Consider the following 18,226-nt stretch of genomic DNA (forward strand, 5'->3'; position numbering starts at 1 on the left):
ATTTAGAGAATGAACGAACGAGCACGTCTGCTTTGGTTCTTGAAATAGAATTCCCTCGTGTAAGTATATTTTCTTTATTTACAAAGTATTAGGCTTATTTTACATGACTGCGCGCGCTTACAGTCCCGGCATCACGAAGCAGGAGTTCCCGACCCTGTAGCGCCCAAGGATGCCCAGTTCCAGCCATAAAAGTGCAAGCTGGGTAGAATGGTGCTTGGATTTCGGAGGTGCTAGGGGGGCAGAGAGGGACCGCTTCCTGGTGTCTGGGGGAAGGAGAAGCGCCCCCGCCCCCCGTTCGGAACGCTCTCCATCTCCAGTCCCTCAGAGGAAGTCGTGGCGAAGAAGCTGCTTCCAGGCCCCGCGCGCGCCTCTCCGGGTGCCCTTCCCGCTCCCGCGGCGCCTTCGTCCGGGAGGCTCGTCGCGGCGGCCGGACCCGGCCAACTTCCCTTCCAGCCGAGGCGCCTCCTTCCGCTCAGCGCCGCGCGGCTCCGCTCGGGACGTGTCCGCGCCTCCGCGACCACCGGAGCCACTTCGGGGCGATGCTGGGGCCACCGGTGAGTGCGCGGCGCAGCGGCCGCGTCTCGGCCCCCGGGCGCCGGGGGCCGCCGCCGTCCGTCCCGGGCCGCCTCGTGGGGCCCGCGCGCCCCGGACACGCGGGGGCCGCCGAGGGGCCCGGGCGCCGTCACAGGCACTCGCAGCCCGCGGCGCAGCAGCCCGGCCGGCACACGCACACGCGCACCGCGCACCCGCGGCCCACGCGGACCCCGGCTCGGGGCGGCGGCGGCGGGGGGCGAGCGGGCCGCCGCGGGGGAGGGCCCCGGGGTGCCCGCGGGCGGCGCGCGGGCGGGGAGGGCGCGCGGGGGCCGGCGTGGTCAGCACCCATCCTCCGGGTGGGGGCGCGGGGCGGGGGGCGTGGGGCGGGGCCCTGGGGGCGGGGGCGCGGGGCGGGGCGCGGGCCCCTCCTCCGCGCGGCGCTGAGCGCGGCCTGTCCCGCAGGTCTGGGCGCTGGTGGCCGGCGTTCTGCTGGCGCTGTCGCCGGGCCGGGCGGGGGGCGCCCCGAGGGCGGGCCGGCGGCCGGCGCGGGCGCGGGGCTGCGCGGACCGGCCCGAGGAGCTCCTGGAGCAGCTGTACGGGCGGCTGGCGGCCGGCGTGCTCGGCGCCTTCCACCACACGCTGCAGCTGGGCCCGCGCGAGCAGGCGCGCAACGCCAGCTGCCCGGCCGGGGGCAGGCCCGCCGACCGCCGCTTCCGGCCGCCCACCAACCTGCGCAGCGTGTCGCCCTGGGCCTACAGGTGAGCGGGCGCGCCGGGGGGCGCGGGGGGGGGGCGCGGGCGGCGCCGGACCGTCAGCGGCTCCTTCCCGCAGAGGCCGGGCAGCTCCCTCCGAGGGACCCGCGTCCTCCGTTCACCGTTCCGGTCTTTCAGACGCCCGTTTCTCGAGCACCTGCGCCTTGCTAGGTACGTGGTTAAGTGGGGTCCACGCGGCCGAGCCCGGGGAGCTTTCGTTGATTGTTAGAGGACTCTGCGCAGGAGGCCTGTGCGGGGTCTGACGTGGGGTCTTGCGGACGTTTCTCGGGCGCCTGTGCTGGTCCAGGTGCTGCTGGCCTTGGACCCTCCGAGCCCGTCAAGCCTGTGGTCGACAGGAGGGGGGGTGGCGGTCATTGGGAGCAAACGAGGCGGGACGTGATTGGACACGAGGAGTTAAGTGTGCGGTGGTTTAAGCGGGGGCAGGGGGAGGACGGGGGGCATCGAGCACGCTGGAGGACGGGCGTCATTCCACGGTCGCTGGGGGAGAGGTCATCTCGCAGGAAAGCAGTGGCGTGCAGGCAGGGCACAGTGTGGCTGGAGCGTCCTCAGCGCACGTATGGCCGTCCGCTTCCATCCCTGCTGTCGCTGCGGAGTGTCACCGTCCCGAGGGGCTCCCAGTCAGGCTGGAGAAGGTGGGATCCCTCACTGCCACAGCCTCGGGAAAGGGACGGGGTGACCCGGAGGAAAGGAAGGGAGTGAGGAGCTCAGGCCAGGGGGGTGGGGGGCGGGGAGCGCAGGCCTGGGTTTGCCCTTAGCAGTGTTTGCAAGGTTGACATTTATCCTTGAGGGTGTTTTTTCGATCCAGGAAGCCATACAGCCACTCGTGTTTCGTGTTTCGGGAAGCTGTCCCTGAAGGGGGAAAACTGGACACACGCAGCTAGGATGGTGGGAGAGGTGAGACCAGGACCAATTTGAATGGCACTGCTTAAAGAAAAAGGGACAGGATTTAGTGGAGGATGGTTCCGTGTGGGACGGAGGGGCCGCCAGCGTCCCAGTCCCCACGGTGGGCTGTGCGGGGACATGCGAAGACCTCCCCCGCCTGCCGTGGCGCCCAGCCCCCTCCGCCCCGCGTGCTCGCTCTTCCCGCTTGTGGCTGGTGCCCTCGAGACACACCTGTCGGCCATTCACGCTGGTGCTTCGTCTCCGCCTTTTCCTCTTTCTCCCCACCATTCCCAGGGCCCCAAAGGGTGGGTTGTTGTCCCGCCCTCTCTTTCTAGCCTCATGTCACACCCTTGACGTGCGAGGTGGCATCCCGGAACAACAGACTACGCTCTCCTCCCAGGCCAGGCCGAGGCCCGTGGACCACGAGGACCACGAGGCAGCAGAGTAACTGTTACTCAGGACCTCCTGTTGGGCGCGTCTGCCACGCGTCTGGCTTGGGTGGTTGACGTATTTTAGCAACAGGACGAGCAGGCTCCGTGGAGGAAACGAGTTCAGTGCTGGGCTGCGCAGGTCCGCCCCTGAGAGCACGCGGGCGGAGGTGTGGTCTCGCGAGAGGTCGGGGCTGGAGCGCAGACCCGGAGTTGTCAGCTCGAGAGCTCCGCGTGGTGGAGTTGAGCTGCCCGTGCACGTTGCTGCCACTGACGCCTGTGTCTCCCCAGGAAAGACCCCAGAGCGGAGGGAGCAGGGCGCGGCCGGGGCAGGTGGCTGTCAGGAACCCAGCATCGCGTGGTTCTGCCTGGGGAGCCTTTGCCCCTCGCGGGCCTGGGCCAGGAGCTACGCCTGCGTCGTTTTTCAGACATTTCGAGCCTCGTGAGCTTGTCTCTCGGTGAGCACGGGGAGGCCCGATGGCTCCACGCTCTGCGGGAAGGATGGTTTCCAGGATGGGCACGGGCCGGGACTGCAGGTGGCTGGCCGCTGAAGCCGGTGCTGCTGGGAGACCCCGCCCTGCGCCCTGACCTCGGATCACCTCCCCACCTCCCGAGTTTCTGGGAAGATTAGAAAAAGCAATACACGTGGCATCCAGGAGCCTCTTCTAAGTGGTGTGCTTAGACGTTACTGCTGGGCGGGATCGCGGGCGGTAGAGCGGCCTCACCTGTGCTGTGTCAGTTCAGACTCAGAAGTGGTATTTAAGGCTACAGACAGAACTTTTAAAGATGGATGGGGAAATGGACTGCATGTCAAACCTGAAAGGCACAGAAAGGACCACTTCAGCTGGGTAAGCTAAGCTTTAAAATAGAAATTTGGAGTATAAAGTGGTTTTCCTTCTCTTTAGGGGAGAGATGGATCATTCGATAAATAGCGTTGGGACTGGGTAACTAGCTGAAAAGATATAGTTGGATCTCACTCTTGTATGGAAATAAGTTCCAGATGATTCAGACTTAAACGTGAAAAGTAAAACCACAAAAACACATAAAAACGCAGTCAATTATATTTATACTCTTGAGTGGAGAAGGCCTATTTAGTAGCTCACAGGCCCCCAAAGTCATTAAAGAGGAGAGTGATAAATTTAATTACATAATTATCTGCCATTTCTTCTTGGCAAAATTGGAAAAAAAAATACAAGGGCAAACTGGGAAAAAATACTTGCAACCCATGTGACAAAGGGCTTGTTTCATGAAGAGCTCCTACAAACCAAGAAACAGGCCCAATGAATTGGTATAGATGATCTTATTTACAAAACAGAAATAGAGACACAGATGTAGAGAACAAAGGTATGGATACCAAGGGGGGAAGAGGGGGTGGGATGAATTGGGAGACTGGGATTGACATATACACACTATTGATACTATGTATAAAATAGATAAGTAATGAGAACCTACTGTATAGTGCAGGGAACTCTACTCGGTGCTCTGTGGTGACCTAAATGGGAAGGAAATCCAAAAAAGGGGATATATATATATATGTATAGCTGATTCACTTTGCTGTACAGTGGAAACTAACAACATTGTAAAGCAACTGTACTCCAATAAAAGTTAAAAAAAAAAAAAAAAAAGACCCGATGAAAGGAAGATAGAGGCCGTGGTCAGTCCCCATGGAGGGAAGTCACATGACCCCAACTCTGAAAGGAGGACAGACCTCGCCCTCAGGCGTATATAAACTGTACTGGCACTTCCCTGGTGGTCCAGTGGTTAAGACTCCACGCTCTTAATGCAGGGGGCCCGGGTTCTATCCCTGGTTGGGGAACTAGATCCTGCATGCCGCAACGAAGATCCTGAGTGCCGGAACTAAGACCCGGTGCAGCCAACTAAATGAATATTAAAGGGGCTTCCCTGGTGGTGCAGTGGTTAAGAATCTACCTGCCAATGCAGGGCACAGGGGTTCGAGCCCTGGTCTGTGAAGATCCCACATGCCGCGGAGCAACTAAGCCTGTGTGTCACAACTACTGAAGCCCACGCACCTAGAGCCCGTGCTCCGCAACAGGAGAAGCCGCCGCAATGAGAGGCCCGCACACCACAATGAAGAGTAGCCCCTGCTCGCTGCAACTAGAGAAAGCCTGTGCAGCAACAAAGACCCAACACAGCCAAAAATAAATTAAAAAAAAAAAAAAAAGGAAATCCAACTCTTATTTAAAAAAAAAAAAAAAATCACTGTACTGAGAGAGCTTTTTTGGTGGGGGCACCCATCTGGCCGAGCTGGCACGGTGTGAGGGGAAGGGTCTCCCATACACTGGGGGTGTGACTGTTACAGCTTTTATGCAGGAAAGTTATGTATTAACTACGACAATTTCAAATCCCTATTTTGCCCCTCCCCCTTTCCTCTCCCCATTGGTAACCAACCACTAGTTCTCTGTGTCAGTCTGTTTCTGTTTTGTTATGTTTATTCTTTTTTTAGATTCCACATACAAATGACAACATGGTATTTGTCTTTCTCTGTCTGAATTATTTCACTAAGCATAATACTCTCCAGGTTCATCCACAATGCTGCAAGTGGCAAAATTTCATTCTTTTTCTATGGCTAATATTCCACTCTATATGTATATACGTCTTCTTTATCATTTGTCTGTTGATGGACACTTAGATTGCTTCCATATCTTGCATGTATCTTTCCGAATTAGTGTTTTCATTTTTTTTTGGATATATACCCAGGAGTGGAATTGCTGGATCATATGATAGTTCTATTTTTTTTTTTTTTTTAATTTACCATTTTCATCATTTTTTTAAAAAATTTATTTATTTATGGCTGTGTTGGGTCTTTGTTTCTGTGAGAGGGCTTTCTCCAGTTGTGGCAAGCGGGGGCCACTCTTCATCACGGTGCGCAGGCCTCTCACTATCACGGCCTCTCACTATCACGGCCTCTCTTGTTGCGGAGCACAGGCTTCAGATGCGCAGGCTCAGTAATTGTGGCTCACAGGCCCAGTTGCTCCACGGCATGTGAGATCCTCCCAGACCAGGGCTCGAACCCGTGTCCCCTGCATTGGCAGCAGATTCTCAACCACTGCGCCACCAGGGAAGCCCTGGTAGTTCTATTTTTGTTTTGTTTTGTTTTGAGGAATCCTCACACTGTTCTCCACAGTGGCTGCACCAATTTACATTCCCACCAACAGTGCACAAAGGTTTCCTTTTCTCCACATCCTCGCCAACATTTGTTATTTGTGTTCTTTTTGATGATAGCTATTCCGACAGGTATGAGGTGATATCTCATTGTGGTTCTGATTTGCATTTCTCTGATTAACAATGTTGAGGATATTTTCATGTGCCTGTTGGTCATCTGTATATCTTCTTTGGAAAAATGTCTATTCAAGTCTTCTGCCCATTTTTTAATTGGTTTGTTTTTTTGTTTTTTGATATTGTGTTGTATGAGTTGTTTATATATTTTGGATGGTAACCCCTTATTGGTCATAACACTTGCAAATATCTTTTTCCATTCAGTAGATTGTCTTTTGTCAGTAGTTTCCTTTGCTGTGCAAAAGCTTTTAAATTTGTTTATTTTTGCTTTTGTTTCCTTTGCCTTAGGAAACAGATTGAAAACAATATTGCTACAATTTACGTCAGAGAGTGTTCGCTTATGTTTTCCTCTAGGACTTTTATGGTGTCCGATCTTACGTTTAGGCCTTTAATCCATTTGAGTTTACTTTTGTATATGGTGTTAGAGAATGTTCTAATTTCATTCTTTTACATGTAGCTGTCCAGTTTTCCAAACACCACTTATTGAGGAGACTGTCATTTCTCCACTATGTATTCTTGCCTCCTTTGTCATAGATTAATTGCCCATAAGTGTGTGGGTTTATTTCTGGGCTCTCTGTTCGGTTCCAGTGATCTGTGTGTCTGTTTTTGTGGCAGTACCATACTATTTTGATTACTGTAGCTTTGTAGTATAGTTTGAACTCAGGGAGTGTGATTCTTCCAGCTCTGTTCTTCTTTCTCAAGATTGGTTTGACTATTCAGGGTCTTTTGTGTTTCCATTCAAATTTTAAAATTATTTGTTCCAGTTCTGTGAAAAATGTCATCGGTGTTTTGATAAGGATTGCTTTGAATCTGTAGATTGCCTTGGGTAGTATGGTCATTTTGACAGTATAAATCCTTCTAGTCAATGAACACAGTGTATCTTTCCATCTGTGTCATCTTCAATTTCTTTCATCAGTGTCATCATTTTCCGAGTACAGGTCTTCTACCTCCTTAGATTTATTCCTAAGTATTCTTTTTGATGATGTGGTAAGTGGGACTGATTCCTTAATTTCTGTTTCTGCCAGTTCCTTGTTAGTGTATAGAAATGCAATATATTTCTGTGTATTAATTTTGTATCTTGCAACTTTACTGAATTCATTGATGAGGTGTAGTAGTTTTCTGGTGGTGTCTTTGGGATTTTATACCTATAGTATGTCAGCTACAAACAGGGAAAGTTTTACTTCTTCTTTTCCAGTTTGGATCCCTTTTATTTCTTGTCTGATTGCTCTGGCTAGGACTTACAATATTATGTGGAATAAAAGTGGTGAGGGTGGGCATCCTTGTCTTCTTTCTGATCTTAGAGTAAATGCCTTCAGCTTTTCAGCATTGAGTATGGTGTTAGCTGTGGGCTTATCATATGTGGCCTTTGTGATGTTAAGGTATGTTTCCTCTATACCCACTACTGGAGAGTTCTTATCAGAAATGGATGTTGAATTTTGTCAAAAGCTTCTCCTGCATCTATTGAGATGATCATAATGGTTTTTATTCTTCAATTTGTTAGTGTGGTGTATCCCAATGATTGATTTATGGATATTGAAAAATCCTTGCATCCCTGGGATAAATCCCACTTGATCATGGTGTTTGGTCCTTTTAATGTATTATTGGAGTCAATGTGCTAATGTCTTGTTGGAGATTATTGCATCTGTGTTCATCAGTGATATTGGCCTGTAGTTTTCTGTTTTGTGTGATATCTTTGTCTGGTTTTGGTATCATAGCATGAATTCAGATGCATTCCTTCCTCTCTGATTTTTTGGAATAGTTTCAGAAGGATAGGAATCAACTCTTCAACTCTTCTCTAAATGTTTGGTAGAATTCACCCATGAAGCCATCTGGTTCTGGACTTTTGTTTGTTGGGAGTTTTTTTCTTTCTTTTTTTTTTTTTTTTCCAATTACTGATTCAGTTTGATTACTGGTAATTGCTTTGTTCATATTTTCTGTTTCTTCCTGGTTCAGTTTTGGGAGATTGTACACTTCTAGGAATTTGTACATTTCTTCTAGGTTGTCCATTTTATTGGCATACAGTTGTTTATAGTCATCTCTTATGATCCTTTGTACTTCTGTGGTATCAGTTGTAACTTTTCCTTTTTCATTTTTGGTTTTATTGATTTGGACCCTCTCTCTTTTTTCTTGATGACTCTGGATAAAGGTTTATCAACTTTGTTTATCTTTTCATAGAACCAGCACCTAGTTTCATTGATCTTACTGGTTTTGTTTTGTCTGTATTTCATTTATTTCTGCTCTGATCTTTATGATATCTTTCCTTCTACTAACTTTGGGTTTTGTTTGTTCTTTTTCTAGTTCCTTTAGGTGTAAGGTTAGGTTGTTTATTTGAGATTTTTCGTTTTCCTGAGTGTGTATCGCCGTAAACTTCCCTCTTAGAACTGGTTTAAAAAAAAATTTTTTTTAATTGAACTATAGCTTATTTACAATTTTGTGTTAGTTTCTGGTGTAGAGCAAAGTGATTCAGTTATGTATATACACACATATATGTATATATATTCTTTTTTATATTCTTTTCCATCATGGTTTATTACAGGATACTGAATATAGTTCCCCGTGCTATACAGTATGGCCTTGTTTATCCATTTTATATATTGTAGTTTGTATCTGCTAATCCCAAACTCCTAATTAATCCTCCTCCCCTTCCCCTTTGGTAACCACAAGTTTGTTTTCTATGTCTGTGAGTCTGTTTCTGTTTTGTAAATAAGTTCATTTGTACCACATTTTAGATTCCACATATAAGTGATATCATATGATATTTGTCTTTCTCTGTCTGACTTCACTTAGTATGATTATCTCTAGGTCCATCCATGTTGCTGCAAATGGCATTATTTCATTCTTTTATGGCTGAGTAATATTCTATTGTGTATATATATCACACCTTCTTGATCCATTTATCTGTTGATGGACATCTGTGTTGCTTCCATGTCTTGGGTATTGAGAATAGTGCTGCTGTGAACACTGGGGTGCATGTATCTTTTAGAATTAGAGTTTTCATCTTTTAAAAAAATGTTTATTTATTTGGTTGCACCTGGTCTTAGTTGTGGCAGTCAGGCTTCTTAGTTGCAGCTCACCAGCTCCTTAGTTGTGGCTCGCCAGCTCCTTAGTTGTGGCTTGCGGTCTCCTTAGTTGTGGCAGGTGGGCTCCTTAGTTGTGGCATGCGAACTCTTAGTTGTGGCATGCATGTGGGATCTAGTCCCTTGACCAGGGATCAAACCTGGGCCCCCTGCATTGAGAGCGCGGAGTCTTATCCACTGCGCCACCAGGCAAGTCCCTAGAGTTTTCATCTTTTCCAGTTATGTGCCCAGGAGAGGGATTGCAGGATCATATGGTAACTCTATTTTTAGTTTTCTGAGGAACCTCCATACTGTTTTCCATAGTGGCTACACCAATTTACATTCTAACCAATGGTGTAGGAGGGTTCCCTTTTCTCCATACACTCTCCAGCATTTATTGTTTGTAGACCTTTTTTTAAAAATTTATTTTATTTATTTATTTTTATTTTTTGGCTGTGTTGGCTCTTCATTGCTGTGTGCAGGCTTTCTCTAGTTGCAGTGAGCGGGGTCTACTCTTTGCTGCAGTGCACAGGCTTCTCATTGTGGTGGCTTCTCTTGTTGCAGAGCATGGGCTCTAGGCATGCAGGCTCAGTAGTTGTGGTGCACGGGCTTAGTTGCTCCACAGCATGTGGGATCTTCTCGGACCAGGGCTCAAACCCATGTCCCTTGCATTGGCAGGTGGATTCTTAATCACTGCGCCACCAGGTAAGTCCGCATGTATCTTTTTGAATTATGTTTTCTTCTGGATATATGCCCAGGAGTGGGATTGTGGGATCATATGGTAGCTCTGTTTTTAGTTTTTTAAGGAACCTACATACTGTTTTCCATAGTGGCTGCACCGATTTACATTCCCACCAATGGTGTAGGAGGGTTCCCTTTTCTCCACACACTCTCTGGCATTTATAGTTATAGTTTTTTTCTTTAATTCTTTTTTTAAAATTAATTAATTAATTAATTAATTTTTATTTTTGGCTGCGTCGGGTCTTTGTTGCGGCATGCGTGATCTTTCCTCGCAGTATGTGAGCTTCTCTCTAGTTGTGGTGCACAGCCTTCTCTCTAGTTGTAGTGTGTGAGTTTTCTCCTCTCTAGTTGTGGTGAGCAGGTTCCAGAGTGCATGGGCTCTGTAGTTTGTGGCACGAGGGCTCTTTAGTGGAGGCATGTGTGCTCAGTAGTTGTGGCGCACGGGCTTAGTTGCCCCACGGCATATGGGATCTTAGTTCCCCGACCAGGGATTGAACCCATGTTCCCTGCATTGCAGGACAGATTCTTTGCCACTGGACCACCAGGGAAGTCCCGCATTTGTTGTTCGTAGACTTTTGGATGATGGCCATTCTGACTGGTGTGAGGTGAAACCTCTGTAGTTTTGATTTGTATTTCTCTAATAATTAGTGATGTTGAGTGTCTTTTTATGTGCTTTTTGGCCACCTGTATGTCTTCTTTGGAGAAGTGTCTATTTAGGTCTTCTCATTTTTTGATTGGGTTCCTTGGTTTTTTTTTTTGATATTGAGCTACATGAGCTGTTTGTATATTTTGGAGATTAATCCCTTGTTGGTTGCATCATTTGCAAATATTTTCTCCCATTCTGTGGGTTGTCTTTTCATTTTGTATATGGTTTCTTTTGCTGTGCAAAGCTTTTAAGTTTAATTAGGTCCCATTTGTTTATTTCTGTTTTTATTTCCATTACTCTAGGAGGTGTATTCAAAAAGATATTGCTGAGATTTATGTCAAAGAGTGTTCTGCCTATGTTTTCCTGTAAGAGTTTTATAGTATCCAGTCTTACATTTAGGTCTTTAATCCATTTTGAGTTTATTTAGTGTTAGAGAATGTTCTAATTTCATTCTTTTACATGTAGCTGTCCAGTTTTCCCAGTACCCCTTATTGAAGAGACTGTCTTTTTGCCATTGTACATTCTTGCCTCCTTTGTTATAGATTGGCCATAGACACGTGGGTTTATTTCTGGGCTTTCTATCCTGTTCCATTGAGCTATATTTCTGTTTTTTTGCCAGTACCATACTGTTTTGGTTACTGTGGCTTTGTAGTATAGTCTGAAGCCAGGGCACCTGATTCTTCCAGCTCTGTTGTTCTTTCTTAAGATTGCTTTGGCTCTTTGGTATCTTTTGTGTTTCCATATGAATTAAAATTTTTTTGTTCTAGTTCTGTGAAAAATGCTATTGGTAATTTGATAGGGATTCCATTGAATCTGTATATTGCTTTGGGTAGTATGGTCACTTTGACAATATTGATTCTTCCAATCCAAGAACATATCTCTCCACCTGTGTGTGTCATCTTCAGTTTCTTTCATCAGCATCTTACAGTTTTCAGACTACAGGTCTTTTGCCTCCTTAGGTAGATTTATTCCTAGGTATTTTATTCTTTTTGATGCAATGGTAGATGGGATTGTTTCCTTAATTTCTGTTTCTGATATTTTATTGTTAGTATATAGGAATGCAACAGATTTCTGTGTATTAATTTTGTATCCTGGAACTTTACCAAATTCATTGATGAATCTACTAGTTTTCTGGTAGCGTCTTTAGGATTTTCTACGCATAGTATCATGCTCCTGTGTATATGCTCTGCCCCTACTACCCATCTCCATCTCATTGTGCTTCCTTCTTTATATCTTTAGTTGTAGAACATCTTTTCTGGTAGGTTCTGGTCTTTTTTTATTGGTAGTTGCTCTGTAAATATTTGTCATTTTGGTGTGCCTGTGAGCTTGGGGGTCTTTCTGCTCCACCATCATGGCCAAGCTCCAAAAAAAGGGCCAAAACATCTTAACTTTAAAATGGAGAGCCGAAAGGGAAATTTGCCAACCACGAGGAAAGAGCAGATACTAACGAAACGAAGCTTCAGTGGGTCACGACAGCCTTCGATTTCCCAAGAGCCTTGGCTCCAAGGGAACTGTTTGCTCTCACCGGTTGTGGGCTCCCGGCAGAGGCCTTACTTGCCTTCACGGAGGTCAGAGGCCCTGGGAGCCACAGCCTGGGGACACAAGGAACTGGGCGGGGACAGAGCCAGGACCCAGGTCCAGACTGCTCTGGTTCCCCTGGCTGTGCTGCCCACATATGGGCTGTTAGAAGAGCAACATTCAGCCTCCAGAATATAAAAATATTTTCTCATTTACTTTGTGTCATCGTGTTTGTTTCTCTTAAGCTTTAGAAACAAATACGACAAAAATAAAATCAATGTGATTGCTCAGTAAGTTTTTTAAAGTCACATTGACATAGTAAGAAACATTGTAGGAGTACTGAAGTTTATTACAGTTTAAAGATACACGTTGCTTATTTATGTTGACACCCCAAAGATACACATCCACCAACACTCCAAGTAATTTTTACTTGTTTATAGTTCTCAATTTTGGGTATTAGTCTAAAGATAACTTTTCTCTAGGATGTGAATAATGCACAATAATTTATTTTTAGGCTTTGCTACTTTTCTTTATAAATTCCTCCTGGGAATTTAAGCAACTACATCTACGTTTATTTTGCAATAAACAACTCCATGGGTCACAATAGCAGCAAGGGAATAAATGGAAAGAAAAAGACAGGACAAGGAGGCGGGGAGAGGAGGGGGGACGGGGAGGTCGAGGGACCCAACGGGAGGGGCAGGGGGACCACCCGCTTGTGAGCACAGCAGCCCTGTGCAGATCAGCCTGCGTTGGGGGTACCGGCAGGGGCGCTGGCCGGGTGTTGGGAAGCGTCGGGAAAGTGGAATTTTCTCACGGAGAACCCGGGTTGGCTCTGCTCTGTGGCCAGAACTCTCAGCAGGAGACCCTTGGGAGCAGGGGCAGCAGCAGCGACAGCTCCCAGCTCGTGGGGGGGGGGGCGGGGGGAAGGGCACCACTGTCTCCGGCCGGGCCAGCGAGATGCCCGCGGGGATGACCTGCACGTTCCCACGAGCCGGTGGCTGGATATTTAGGCACGCTGGTTTCAGGAGGGCTGAAACAGGAAGGGCGCTTCTGCTTGCCCCTTCTCCGACCCTGCGTCCGCCACGCCACCCCCGAGCGTCGCCTCCGCGCCCCTTCCCCAACAAGTGTCGCCCAGTTGTCCAATCCACTGTGCGAGGCGGTGCTGTGGACATCACTTTTTCTTCATTATGTTGTCCTTAAAATTGTAGAAGAATATTAATTAGAGAAAGTACAGAGGGGAGGAGCATCGTGTTAGAGAAGGTCCGCCCCCTTTCGAATGTTCCCGCTTGTTTCTCTCGTGCGCCCCCTCCCCCCGGGTGCACGGTCAGGCTGTGTCCAGGCACCGAGAGCCCAGGTCCCCACGGACAGGAGCCGCGGCTCCCAGGGAGGTGGCCGGCAGGGGGCAGCACCGGCCAACCCACCCGCCCTCCGGCCCCGGTCATCTTTGAACCTGGGGAGACCTTGCTTCTGTCTGTTTTTCGTTGGCAAGTTCACTGTCGCCTGGCGCCCGGCTTCTTATTCTAATGATTTATAAACAAAGCCTTTCTGCCTTCCCGGGTATCTTTGTATTGTCTGTGTATCAGCACAGGTGTCGAGTCCTTTCTGTTAAGAAGGGCAGGGAGGGAGGAAAGGACAGAGGCAGTCGACTGCCAGCGGGGGTGGGGCTCCAGTGACAGCACACGGCATTGGGCGGGAGGGGACATCGTCAGACTCTGTGGTGGAAAAGGAGAAACTCATCATTTAAAGCAGCTTGGTAGGAAATGGTGGTATTTCTCCCCCCAGATATTTTTATGGATAAGTGACTTTAATTGGTCCAAGTCCTGCATGGATCTTTTTCTCCGAGCTGCTCAGCACACAGCGGGTTGGGCTGCGGCCACCAGCGTTCCAGAGTAAAAAATAGAAGCGTTGTCGGGAGCGCCGTCCTGGGGTGACGGTCTCTCCTGAAAATAGGCCGTTCGTTTTGCTTTGAAGGTTGTCTTCTTTGACTGCTGGGTCTTGTTCTACGTAAGATGCGTGAATATTCCATCCCGTCGTCCCCTGAATAAAATGCCTGTGTCCTTCATACGGGTGGAAGGACTGGGCGGCGAGCACGCCTGCCGCGAGCCGACGTCCTCTTGGCCTCGGTCTTCAGAAACGACACCCGAGGCTTGAAGGAGGGCAGGGGGTGCCTGGCTCCCGCGGTCAAGGGGAAAATGACCTTCCAAAATGCTCCCAGGACGAGGCGCAGCGTCTGGGCTCGTGTTCCGTGTGGATTATTCCTCACACTGCGCACGAGGTGCTTGGCCCGCCCGCCCCAAGGACGGCGCAGCGGACGTGGCTCCGACGCCAGATTCTGCAGCTTCCCTGGACGGAGAGTCCAGACTGCCGTGGCAGGAGCTCTGTTTTTCCTTTGAAGAGATTCTTCCCAGCTGCCCGGAATGTGTGGCATCTGCCCTGAGGGAGAAAAGGGCCCTAAAGAAGCTCTGGCTCATTCGTTCCCTGGTTCCCTTTCTCTGTCCCTCGGCAGGGCTTTTGTCCTGAATCGTCTTACAGATTCTTTCCGAGTCTCTCTGCTCTTCCCTGAGCTCCCAGGCGGGCAGGTCTTGCACTGAGTCAGCGGGTCACCCTTTTCCAAGGGCCCCGTGGTGGTAGGGCTGAGCCCCTGGGGGCCTCGGGCCCCTCGTGCGGGGCTGGGCCTTGGGGGGTGGGCCGGGCCTTCCAGGCTCCGCGGGGACCAGCCTGGCGGGCAGAGGAGCCGGTGGGTCTGCATCGACCTTCCTGGCTTTGGGTCAGGGCTGGCCTCGGCCAGGCTCAGGATCGCAGCGCAGTGGCCTCGGCCCAGGGTCACTGACCCCTGGCTGTCCTCGCTGGCATCCTCGCCGGCATAGGGCCAGGTGCGCCCGCGGGGACGGCCTCCGGGTCCATGCGGTCAGGCCCCTCTGCCTCCCAGCTGGTCCCATGTCCTCTTCCCCAGGGACACACACACTCAGGTTCTCGTCGGGCGGGGCTGCGTTCAGGGCTTCCTGGCAGCCGCAGTGAAGGCCCGTCCGGCTCAGCCTGAGCAACAGGAGGGCCGGCGGCGCTGCGCAGGGGGCTGCCGTTTCCTGTCTCCGCGCCCCCGGCGGTCGGACCCGTTGCACAGGGAACCACAGACCTGCCTCAGTGCCCTGTGGTCTCTCGGACCCGGGCCCAGCGGCCTCCCCCGGGGCTGGTCAGGACTGTCCAGGGGGTGTTCAGGCCTGGCCCGGCCCTGCGCCCCCCTGAGCTCCACAGCCCTGGGGAGGGGACAGCATCCCAGCAGAGAGCAAGCCAGGTCTCAGCGCCACCGTCCACGCTGGCTCAGCAGTGACCTTGTGGGCTAATTAGACTCCTTGGCGTGGGCATCCAGCGGGAGGGTCCTGAGATGGGGGGATGGGGAAGTGCCCCCGGTTGTGTGCAGTCACCCCCTCAGAGGCGCTGGGGGCTTCTGTCTGGGGCTCCCAGACACGAGCCAGGCGGTCACTTGGCGGCCAGCGGGCTGAGCTCCTGAGTGTGGAGGGAGGCGTGGGAATCCGGGGTTGAACAGGCCCCATGCCACACGGTTCTGAAAACCACAGTTTGGAAACCTTGTTTCTGCCTTAATTGCCCACGTCCAGGAGAAACAGCGCTTGGGAAAAGACACTGTCCCCCTCAGCTTCCTTGAGGGCCGCCCGATGTCTTCCCGTTACCAGTATCTTGAAGGCTGGTAGAGCAAGCCCCTCCTATTCGTCCTCGCAGCTGTTTAGACTGTTCTGGGCCCTTTTCTCTCTGTACGAGTTTTAGGATTAGCCTGCCAAGCTCTAAGAGAAATCTACGAGAATTGCACTGATTTCATAGATTACTTTGGGGAGAGTCTCCGATATCTCAGAAACGCAGGGGATTACAGGCGTCTTTTCTAAGCAGAAAACGTTGATAAAAATACCACGTTATTCGTCCTGCCATCGAGAAGGTGGAGGAAGCAGCCTGCCCATCAAATCCATCCCCTGCACTTTGCAGAGAACCAGCAGGGCCGATGACTCGTCCAGTGTCACTGGTTGGTAACCAGGTTGGACCAAAATTGTAGGTTCAGGACTCTGACTCCAGGCCACCCCTTTACCAAAGTCTGTTTTGACCTTGGAATCTGGGGACCCGGGACTGTTGAGGCCACTTGGTTCCATCCGTTGCTTCTGGGCGGAGGGGCCTTTCCCCACTTCTTCCTGGCTTTGGGGCCTGGGGTCTTGGGATTGCTGTGAAAGGAGTGATCACACAGCCTCTGCTGTTTGGAATTAAACTCATTTGTGTTTTGCGAAGAGGGAGGATGGGTTTGTGCATAAACATGGCGGCGGCTCTGCCCCGTGACCTGCTGCACTCCTCGGGGAACTGCCTCGAATTGTTTCCTACCCTGTCCAGGGCCCGAGCGGCTCTTTTTCTGGCCCTGCCGTCACTCACATTCCTCTGGGCTCGGTTTCCATCCCGTCTCCTCACGTCCTTTGTTCCTGGATTAAGCTGGGCCAGCTGTCGCTCCCTGCGGCCAAGCTTCACACGTGGGGTCCCTGCAGAGGGGACCTGGCCTCACTCCCGCATGTTCCCTCTGGCTGGGTGCGCACGGTGGCAGCAGAAGCGGGAAGGCCGAGGGGGTGGGCACGGGGGGCCATTCGACCGCGTGTCCTTGTGGGGTGACAAAGGATCCCTGCTGGCAGCTTTCTTTACCCCGAAAGCACTCCTAGCTGAGGATCTTCCCAGAATCTCAAGGCAGGGGGTTGGGGTGACGGGCCTGCGTCTGTCCCGTGTCCCGAGGCTTCTGGACTTTCCTCCCGAGCCCCGCGCCCGCCCCCCATCGTGGTCTCCGCCGGCCCCCCACCTGCAGTGCTGGGTGTTGGGTGGGATGGGTGCGTTGCACCCCGTCCCATGGTAGCACATTTCCATCCTGAGAGAAACGCCGGCCATGAACCCCCGATGCTGAGCCATCCATGTGCCCATCCCAGGTCGGGTGGGCAGGGGTCCCGTTGTCACAGTGCCTTGGCCAGAGGTGTCCCTGTGACAGTGGAAACTTCAGTCCCTCGGGCCAACTGGCGGGAGTCGGGGGGATATTTTTAGTCGGATGAGGCTTCTGACCCATCTCCACATCCAGGCGGCCATCAGGTCCACCTGCAAAACTAGCACGTGACACGGGGACTGTCACCTGTGTAGAAAGAGAAACCCTGGTTGTTTGAAAGGGATCTTTATGCCCTCAGGTTGGGGCCTCCCTCCCACACCCGGTTCTGTCCCATGGCTGCGTGCGCGTCTACACTGCCGTCGGCATGAGCTTCCCGTTGTCAGCCTGAGCCTGTCTGCGTCTCATAGTCCCTTGTGGCTTCTGGGACCTGTAACTCCAGACTCTCTGCTCTGGGCTCAGGGGTCCTGCCACGTCGCAGATTTCTTCGCAAGTCCCTGCCCCACTGCAAACACGCGTGTAGACACACATACACACACACACACACACACACACACACGTGCGCACACGCCACTCCCCCTGGCTCCCTCCCCCACCGCCTGCGAGCCCAGCCCTCTGGCCTCACCTCTCCCCTGGGCCTCCCCTGGGTCCCATGCGCGGGTGTGTCCAACCCCTGGCTGTGCGGCAGGAGCTTGAAAATTGAGGCTCACTGCTGACCTGCCGAGACAGGTTTAGAGGCACACGGTCACTGTGTGTGTGTGTGTGTGTGTGTGTGTGTGTGTACACACCCACGAGTTTGGTAGTTTCTCTAAAAGATAAAGATTCTTTGTTAAGCAAAGCCACAATACCACTGAACACACGTAAAATTGAATACTTCCTTCATATCTTCAAATAGTCCAGTTTAGATTTTCTTGACTGTCTCATATTTTTAAAACTTAAAGTTTTTTCTCTTTTATTACTTAATTCTTTGCTTTGAAATAATTTAAAAGTAACAGGAAAATTTGTGAAATTAGTACAAGGAAGTCCCTGTACCCTTTACCCAGACTACCCAAATGTCAGCATCATAGCTCAGCAAAATTACCGAGATGAGGCGCGCTGCATGGATACGGTGCCATATTCTGAACTGTGACCTTCAGAGGGTTCCTACTCGTGCCTCTTCCCTGCCCCAGGGTCCAGCCTCTGCAGCTCAGGGCTCTTCAGTCTGTGACAGTCCCTCAGTCCTTTGTCTCTCGTGGCTGTGACACTTTTGAACAGTGCTGGTCCATTGTTTTGTCGAATGTCCCTAAGGGTTTGATATGTTTTTTAAGCAACCATATACATATAGTTTCTCATCCAAATGAAAACACCTGGGAATTGGGGCTCAACTCCTAGCTGCACCTGGTCGGCTGGTGTAAACCAGGTCAGCGATGCCCCAGTACTTACATCACTCTGCTCAAGGCGCT

General features: G+C 50.9%; 1 protein-coding gene across 3 annotated transcripts in view; it reads left to right on the forward strand.

Annotated features, from left to right (window-relative positions):
- IL17D (interleukin 17D) overlaps positions 1–18,226 on the forward strand; it is a 24,989-nt gene continuing 6,763 nt past the window's right edge. The window contains exons 1-6 of one of the 3 annotated variants that reach the window (XM_059903303.1): positions 453–554; positions 997–1,292; positions 1,366–1,457; positions 2,113–2,201; positions 2,909–3,075; positions 9,649–9,675. In XM_059903303.1, coding sequence (XP_059759286.1) covers positions 540–554; positions 997–1,292; positions 1,366–1,457; positions 2,113–2,201; positions 2,909–3,075; positions 9,649–9,675 — 686 coding nt within the window. In that variant the 5' untranslated portion in view covers positions 453–539. Of the gene's footprint in view, positions 555–996; positions 1,293–1,365; positions 1,458–2,112; positions 2,202–2,908; positions 3,076–9,648; positions 9,676–18,226 lie in introns of all 3 variants that reach the window. The other 2 variants (XM_059903301.1, XM_059903304.1) reach the window with 2 other exon arrangements.

Source organism: Balaenoptera ricei, chromosome 18, assembly GCF_028023285.1.
Source record: "Balaenoptera ricei isolate mBalRic1 chromosome 18, mBalRic1.hap2, whole genome shotgun sequence".
In the NCBI taxonomy this organism is placed as follows: domain Eukaryota; kingdom Metazoa; phylum Chordata; class Mammalia; order Artiodactyla; family Balaenopteridae; genus Balaenoptera; species Balaenoptera ricei.